Source organism: Coenobita brevimanus, chromosome 6 (genome assembly GCF_032717465.1).
Source record: "Coenobita brevimanus isolate Jiangsu-jjx chromosome 6, ASM3271746v2, whole genome shotgun sequence".
Classification (NCBI taxonomy): Eukaryota; Metazoa; Arthropoda; class Malacostraca; order Decapoda; family Coenobitidae; genus Coenobita; species Coenobita brevimanus.
This window is the reverse complement of record NC_136959.1, coordinates 68702417-68711999: the sequence shown is the minus strand read 5'-3', so window position 1 is coordinate 68711999 and position 9583 is coordinate 68702417. Positions and strand designations below refer to the sequence as shown.

At 41.1% G+C, this 9583-nt stretch overlaps 1 protein-coding gene across 1 annotated transcript in view; it reads right to left on the bottom strand.

Moving 5' to 3' along the window:
* Positions 1 to 2102: 2102 nt before the first annotated feature.
* Ranbp16 (Ran-binding protein 16) overlaps positions 2103 to 9583 on the bottom strand; it is a 133408-nt gene continuing 125927 nt past the window's right edge. Inside the window, exon 20 of the mRNA XM_080273940.1 lies at positions 2103 to 3791. Coding sequence (XP_080130066.1) covers positions 3686 to 3791 — 106 coding nt within the window. The 3' untranslated portion in view covers positions 2103 to 3685. The remainder of the gene's footprint in view (positions 3792 to 9583) is intronic.

Here is a 9583-nt window from a genome sequence, read left to right as displayed (position 1 = left end):
TGTAATCCCACTGTAAACCAGGTCGTGACTGTAAATACACATATATACAATACACTATCTACACACATACAGTGATCACTTGGTTACCACACATAACTGGCACTGCACCTAATATGTGAAAACAAAACTGCGTGATAACAGAAGCACAGAACCTATTGGATTTATCCAAATTGGTGCCAGGTACCTCACTTGTAAACCCAAACTTTTCATTTTACAACAATTTAAACCCACTATATACATACATACAATCATGGCAAGATCAAGAAACACACATAGGCATGGTTAGGAATAATAGAAAATGATGAAACGGGCACAACAAGGAAACATGTACCACACACAGACCTGAGGCTGGCTTGGGGGTGGAGAGTTAGCTGTCTCAACTATCTGGGATTAACTCCTCGAGGAAGGCCTCATCTTTGAATCCCTCAAAGTCATCAGAAACCACAGATTTTGCACCATCATTGTCGGCACAAACCAGCTCATGTGCATGATAATTAAGTCTTTTAGTCCAAAATTATGCAATAATGGCAGGAGAGTAGATTTTCAACTAGCACTGAAAATGAAAACTCTCATAACCAAGTGTGTAATAACCATGGGATCACTTGATGCTGGTTAACCTTTCCTGTGTGCAGATCCTGGTGGTAAAACACTGCTCTGTCAGTATTGGCAATCACTTCTTTTTTCCACCCATTTTTAGTTAAACACCATCATTTCTGTATGAGTCTCGGCAGCAAACAGGGATGTGCTAAGAACACTTAAACTGTTAGTATCATCACTCTCAACATGCTTCTTGAGGTGGTTCCTGTCCAGTCTTGGTGATGTTTTTAGTTGCAAATCTGTCCACCACAGCCTTTGAAACCATTTAAGCCCCTGCCTGGTTCACCACCTCCAGAAGCTCTTCAGTCATAACTGATTTCGTTCTAGGCAGCCTCCTCTGTTAGTGGATGCAGACACCATAGCACTGCCTGAGGGTGAAAAGTGCACCAATTGGGTACAAGTCTTTGCCATTCTTGATTTATTATTGCTTCACTCACCCACTTCCACATCTCCAACAGAAATTGTAGCATATTTTTCAGGTTTTAATTTTTCCCAAACACTGTCGCACTGCTAACATCTCTATCAATAACACTGTTTCCTTCACCGTCAGCATTAACCAGTTTCAGCACTGGGCACTGAATCTCGGTCGGCAATATCTAAATAATGAAATTTCTCCCTTTCCATTTTTCCTTGTTCTTCCTGGCTGGCTGTTTATATGTGTCATATAGCTTGTGTTGATACAGATTGCTTCATTAACGGTGGAAACCACTTCTTGATTTAATGGCTATATCAATGACGATGCATTTGGTGGGAGAAACATCACTCTTACATTAGGGTGGCAGACCCTCAAAGCACCAAATGCAGATGTCCAGGGGCACACTCTGCCAACATGAGGATTTTGAAAGGGATCCCTAGCTATGCACATTTCCTTCTTCCTTCAGCCACAAAATGACTGTCAGATCAATCGACACCCATATTAGAAGTCATTTCCCCCCTTTCTGGTAGTACTAGTTCACTCCTGATTCGGTCTTAGCCTACTCTGCACCTCCCTCATCAATGACTTCTCTCAAAATCCTGGGTAACTCCCCTCCTGCTGCCTTATCTACAATGTCCTGTTCACCAGACACCCTCGCTCTTTTCAGGCCCTTTCTCTTAAAGCTTTAGAACTAGCCAGCCTCTGAAGATCTTGGCCCATTCCTCCTCCTGCCACTGCATAAAAAGTTCTCAGATGTGCATTGACACTCTTCTCTGTTTCTCCTTCCCACCCATTGCAATCCATTTCATAGGCGTTAGAAATTCACAGAACTGTACAAGGATCATATAGTGCTACAGAGGCAAACAAGAAAAGATGGAACATGGTGTATGACTTCATCCATCCACCACCCAATCCCTATTTGCAACATCAGGAGCATATTCTCATGACAGAATCTTTTCAGACTAATGAATGCCAACCAGCTATGGAGTATAGGCATCAAGTTTTAGAGAAATGGTAAAGAAATCCACGTATAAATAACTTTACTATTCAAACAAATAACTGTTTTCCTATTTATTTAAACAATATTTTATTCCATCACAGAAACATTGTACAAGTCTCCTTCTGTAAATATGAATAGCTGTATATATAACTGGTTGGTAGTATGTTACTTACAACCCCTTGCTCTCCTTGTGGTATTAAGACTCACATTCACTTTGAAAGACATGGCAAAAAATACTTACCTCTTAGTTTAGACAACTGTTGCATATCTGGTCAGGAGAGTTCAAAGTTGAGGTATAACTGACTTCATAATCTAGTACTGTATACAAAAAAGTAAAGAATAAGACGAAAAATCTTATTCAATTAATTTAGTATGTACATATATTTTACTTTACAATCTTCATTTTTCTTTCAACCACATGCCACTCTAAAGGTTGTTACAGTAATATTCTTGAGACCACAATGGACGTTTTCTGTAACTTTGGACACTTGAGAATACCTGATTATCCATCCTCGATATACCTTCCAGTGAAACACTGATCCATCCACGGAGATCAACGGGAGGTCAAAAGACTAAGTGTCTATGGGATGGGTCACGAATATTTCTGAAACAGCCCTAGTGGATGAAAAATAATGGGAATATAGACATGACGTCAATCTGAGAGGTGCTCTTTATCACATAAATATAATACCTGATACTAATTTCACAAAACAATGCCACTGTCACAGAATGAAATCATTTAATAAAAATAAAATAACTGCCTCTAACAGGGAGAAATGATACTTAATGCACATATGTTATGAATAACTTAATATAATTTACAATATCAAACAATTACTCATTTAAGGAACACCAGACTTCTGCCAATAGTCTGCATTAGCCCATGTGGTAAAATCTTAAATTAATAATGGATGAACCTAGATAATGGGCTACTTTTAACTGACTCATACCCACAATATTACTCTCCTATGCAACCCCAATGAGTCAAGTACTGAGGCAGGCTTGAACTCCTAACAAATGCATTTGTAGACACTAACAACTTCATCTCTATAAGAGGCAAATTTACGTATCCTTTTGAAACTTTGATTCCCATTATATCAAATCATTGCACTTGTTTTGGTAGAGGAACATATATTTCATCCTCTTGAGGAACTGCACATTCTGAAAATGGGAACCAACATACACTCTATTAACTGCATACCACATTCAACTAAAAAATAATTCAATCACAACTTCTATCCCACTGAAATGTCAGAGGCACAATCTATTAGTGCATATAAAGATGAATACAGTATATGGAGAATTCAATGCTATTGTGAACAGACATTACATGATTTAATTATGAGACTGAGGATGCTAATTTAACAAAAACATACAACCCTACTAAGGTTCAGTCAGGTCCCATTGTCATTTCTGTACAAAAAGTCTCTTTTTCAAAAGGTTCATAATTACAAAATATGATTTAAACTTGGATGAGTCTAAGTGACTGCTTTACACAACAACTATGTCAACCACAAAAGAGCATAGTGATTGCAATTGGGATCTGCCTTAATGGTAGTGCTGGCAGTTTCAGTGAATGTGTTTGTGGTGGAGAGGGAGTAACAGCGTCGACGATGTGGGCTGCTGTGGTGGAGGTTGTGGTGAGGACTGTGGTGATGATGGTAGTGTTGCCGTCACGATGTCATCATCTCACTTCCACTGCTCCCACCCCCACTGGTCACTGGTCCCTTCAAGGAGTCATTTATGTCTCGGCGGAACACTGACAAGTTTTGAGTAAATCTGCCAAAGGAAGTGAAAAAAGAAACAATCAAACATAGCCAATTCCCTTCATTCATTAATTTTGATGCACTGGGACATAACTTATGTTTCTGCTAGTGGGCCTCTTGATATTGTGGAAAGGTGTTATTTTCGTGTCTTCCTCCACCCAGCAATACCTAATCAGGGGTATAGAGGCCTGATATTAGGTTACTCAGTCAACACAGTTAAGGCCTGTCCTTACGTGGCACTGAGTGGTAGGCTGGGGTGCCTGTCACCCACTCATATGATGCTGTGCTGCCTAATTTTTTCTCCATATTTATCCTTCTTTTTACGTGTTCACTCTCCTATCGTCATATTTCTTGTCTTTCCTGTCACTATTTCTTCTTCTTCTCATTTCAGGTGCCTCTACACTGAGTGGCATGCTGAATGGTTTCCTATGACTCAGGAAACTATTTACAAAGCTGGGTGGTAACCATTTAACCAAATAACAGGGTGACATGTAACTACAGTACTATGGTGCCGCTATTAACTGAGTGATGAAGCATGGCATCCACCAAGTAATCAAACCTTGACACTAATCCTCACTCCTTGCTGTGGAGTGATGCTGTCAATCACATGGGATAATCAGTTTACTACAGAGGATGTCCCCGCAGGGGGGACTGCTTGCCTGCGGTTGCTAGGTCTGCTCAACCAGACAGACAAGGGTTGCACAACAATAAAAACAATGTTAGACTTAGGCAGCAAAGGAAAAGGATATTTGAAAGCTCAAATGTACAGAAATAACAATGATTGGGTGGATATGCAGTGCATCCCTGAGTGTGAGGTCTGGGGAGGCTAGGTTTACAATGGAAGAGTTAAGGGGTAGGATGAGACTGGAGTGTATTCGTGTTCTGATGAGGAGAGGTAGATTGAGATGGTTTGGGGATGTGGAGAGGATGGGGGATGATAATTGGGTGCAGGAAGCGAAAAGTGTTAATGTCAGGGATAGGGATGCGAGAGGTAGATCAAAAAAGACCTGGGATGAGGTCACTGAGTGTGACCTCAGGGATAAAAGACTGAACAGGGATTCTGCCAGAGATTAAGTAGCATGGAGAGCCGCCATTAGGTGACCAAGGTCAGAGCATGCAGGCATGTTGGAGCCTTCAAAACCCAATGAACGAACGAATAAACCTAGTGGAAATAGAACCTTATGGCCTTGTCGACACATCTACCTGGAGGACCTCAACTCACCACATCACCATCCATCTTATGTGCATCAGTGTCAATTCAAGTGCATACCAATCATCCATTTTCTAGTACCTGTATTTCCCAATAAATTTAGTGGGTGATTATTGCGCTCCAATCAGACTGAGCCGGTGAAGGTTTATATCCAAGGGATGGTTGGGATTGATTGCTCATGTAATGCCACTCAGGGATGAGTGAGGCTGGTCACTCTCATCTTAAATGTCTGGACCAACTACCTAGCCCCAAACTCCTACGCTCCTCATGGGGAAATGTAGGATTGGATGATGGATGGATGGATGGATGGATGGATGGATATATATATATATATATATATAGTTACCTTGCGTCCAGTACGGTACTTTTTTTCAGACAGTACTGCCGTACTGGACTAAGTCCGTACTGGACAAACAACAGACCTTATGGGAAAAATGAATAATGTCAGACAAGCCTTGAAAAAGTCCCCCCTGAATTCAACTTAACTACATTTTGACTCAACTAAGATGTTACCAACCTTTAAGGTGAGTGGTGATGGGCTGGGGGGGGAAGGGGGAGGGGTATCCGAGGCTGTAGGAGGTCCTACCGATACCCTGAAGGAGGGCCTTCAGGATCCTGAGGAGGCCTCTCTGCTTCAACCTCCCTCATAGTCACACACTAACTTTGTCATCTTAATCATCATGGGAAAAGCAATACTGCAATGTGACTGGCACAAAACACGAGTCACGAGGAAGGCACACTGGACTGGCACAGCAATACTAGGGAAACATTCCTCAGTGTCTGCCATCTTCCCGCGACCATGAGGGTAATAGTACTGGATGCAGAACGTCAGTACTAGAGAAGAACTCTTCGGATTTGGCCCACTTTGCGCAGCCAATCTGTACTAGCTCAACAAATCCGTACTACAGTAATGAATTATTTTATTTTTTTGCTGACCGTACTGGACGAGAATAGTACTGGACAAATGCGTACTGGATGCGAGGGTACTGTATGTATACATAGTATATATACTGCATATATATACATACAGTATACACATATATACAGTATATATATATATATATATATATATATATATATATATATATATATATATATCCCTGTAATATCCGGACGCCCATTTTCCGGACATCCCCAATAGCTGGACATTTTCGTCTCGGGATCCAATATTCCCAAAATGGGCCAAAAACCGAAAAAAAATCGAAAAAAATCTGACTTTTTTCCCACCCGTAATTTGAAATTGTCGCGTGGCGCCGAACAGCTGTTACACCATGGTCCCTTCACCCCTTCCTTCCTCCCCCCTCCCCTGTCAGGGTTGCCATTTGGTATTTTTCATTACCAAATGTGGGTCAACTTGATAATGAAAAATTCGTTTGGTAATGAATCAGAATAATACAATACCAAACGGATTTTTCACATGTATGAGGATACACAGGATGGAGATGGTGGATTGTTTGTTCTCTCTGATTAATTTGGTAGCCTATATAGCATGATAATAATCAACATGCTGTTAATTATACGAAGAATGATTACATGTATTTCCACTTGTGTGTATAATTTGTGAAGAATATATGCTAGCTTTACGAATTTGGTAATGAAAGTTAAAAATGGTAATGAAAATTGAGGAGTTTGGTAATGTGGCCATTGCGATCTGGCAACTCTGTTACCCCACCAAGAGGCTGGGGCCCAATATCCGGACAGGATCACTATCCGGACATGCCTTTGGCTCTATTACATTGGATATTGGAGGGATTACTGTGTATATATATATATATATATATAGAGAGAGAGAGAGAGAGAGAGAGAGAGAGAGAGAGTATACATATAGTGAACAGGAAAAGGAGGGAGGTAAATGATGATCTGGGGAGAAAAATGAATGCGAACTATTCTGAAAATAGGAAGTTATTCTGGAAAGAGGTGTGGAAATATAGAAGTGAAAGCAGAAAGAAATGTGATGGTGTGAAGGATGCAGGTGGCAGGTTACTAACCCAGAGAGATGAAGTAAGGACCAGATGGAAAGAATATTTTGAAAGCCTTGATGAATGGGAACAGAGAAAGCAGAGCAGCTGTAAACATGATTGGTTTTGGGGGTGTGCAGAGAAGGAATCCAGTGCAAGGAGATGTGACACTCGCACAGGTGAAGAGCGCTGTGAAACGGCTGAAAAAAGGGAAAGCAGCTGGGATTGATGAGCTGTATGGAGAGATGTTTAAGGGTAGTGGAGAGAGTGGAATGAAGTGCTTGATGGAGATATGTAAGAAGGCAGGGATGAGTGAAACTGTGCCTGCAGTGGAAAAAGGCTGTGATTGTACCTCTGTACAAAAATAAAGGTAAGCGAAGTGAGTGCAAGAATCATTGTGGTATAAGTTTATTGAGTGTGGTAGGGAAGGTATATGGAAGAATTATTACAGAGAAAGTAAGAGAGATATCAGAAGTCCTAGGGAGTGATGAACAAGGTGGCTTTAGGAGTGGCAGAGGATATGTGGATCAAGTATTTGCAGTGAGACAGATAGCAGAGAAGGCTTGTGACTTGGACCATAAAGTGTTTATGGCATTCATGGATCTGAAAAAAGAATACGACAAAGTAGACAGGGAGGGATTGTGGAAAGCTTTGCGCAGGTATACAGGGCTCTTGTTAAGTGAGCCACAGCTCGCAAATGCGAGTATTTTTTCCCTTTAGCGAACAAATTTTACACACAAGTCGTCCCTTCTTCTATTCCTCCATCTTACTTGAACTTTAATTCTGGCCACCACCAAGTAGTGGTCAGAAAGTCCACTCCCCCAACCTCTATAAACTCTTGCATCCAATATACATCTTCGCATCCTTTCATCCACACACACATAATCAATCATTGCCTTCCTTTCACTCAGTTCACCACCCACCCTTCTCATCACTCGCCATGTGTACCTATGGATCATTTTATGCCTGAATAGGGTATTGGCTATCACCAACCCCCTCCCAGCACAAATGTCCACTAACGCACTCCCATTCTCATCTACCTCAGCAGGCACACCCCACTCACCCACTATTCCATCCACCTTCACATTCCCAACTTTACCATTCATATCACCAATCAAAAACACTCTCTCATTCCTTCCAAACTTTTCCATGCACACTTCTACATTTGTCCAGAACTCTTCTCTCACTCTTCTAGCACGATCTTGCGTTGGAGCATACACACACACAATCGCCCACATTTGTATTCTAACTTTCAACTTTACCCACACAATCCTTGATCCAACTGATCCATACTGTCTTATGCTCCTCTTCCATCTTTTACTCACAACTATACATACTCAGCGATGAATAAATCAGTGAATGATAAAATGACTTTTTTTCTTTCATTCATTAGGAAGATCATTTATTCATTTATAACATGTAACAATGGTGGTAGGTGGGGGCACTCACCATCCACTCACTCAATGCAGTGCTTCTTTGGATGTCTGCCCTTTCCTCTCCTCTTCCTTTCTCTTCTGTCTTTCATTCCTTCATTCTTTCCTCTTCCTTCTGCCTACAGGTGACTTTACACTCCCTCTTCTGTCTTTCTTTTCTTCAGTCTTTCCTCTTCCTTCTGCCTATCGGTGACTCTACACTGAGTGTCACGCCAAATGGTTTCCTGTACACCAAGAAACCATTTACTATGCTGGGTAGTAACCATACAACCAAATTATGGCACCTGGTGGTTTAGTGGGTAATTAAGGTGCTCCAATTGTATTGAACCTGTGTAGGTTTATATCCAAGGGATGGTTGGGGCTTACTGCTCACGTAGTGCCACTCAGGGATGAGTGTGGATGGTCACTCTCATCTTAAATGTCAGGACCAACTTCACCTCATGGAACGACATAGGACTGGACGATGGATGGATTGAACAATTTCACAACAATACAGTTGTAAATAAGGGCAGGAAAGAAAGTTGAATGGAAACATTTTCTGATGTCACACACATCGCTGAGTGAGAGGTGTGTGGCATGTAATGTCTGGGTCAGCCCATGGGGGTCATGCAGTAATCAAAAGTGGTAGGACACACGTTGTGGGGAAAAGAGTTTAAGAGGGTAAACTGAGTGTTACTGAGCAAAATATTGAGTGAAAAGAATATAATATACTGGTACAGAAATTACCAGAATGTCTGATGAATGATAAACAAAGTGGCATAGATGATGTGTGGATTAAATATTAGGAATAAGGCAGATAGTGAAGAAAGCATGAGAGAAGATACATCATTATCAATGTACTAATTTTTTTTTCCCATATGAGGATGAGGTGAGTCCTGAAAACAAAGAAAGAGAAAACATGATAGAGGGAGAAGTATTCAACAGCATGCCCAGTGACACTGGCCAGAAACTCATTCATCCACTGCATCCCAAGTGACATTGGCCGAACACTCATTCATCCACCATTCTAACCCCCAGAGCCAAAGCAAATAAAAAACACTAAGGGATAAGGATACTGGTGGCACCCCCTTCACAGACCAGATAACAAATGCACAATCGAGCCAACAGGGTGGCAATCCATGGAAATGACAAAAGAACAAAGCTATGAAAAAGACAGGGATTACACTTATGAAATAATACTCTATGCTACAGCATAATAAGCTAT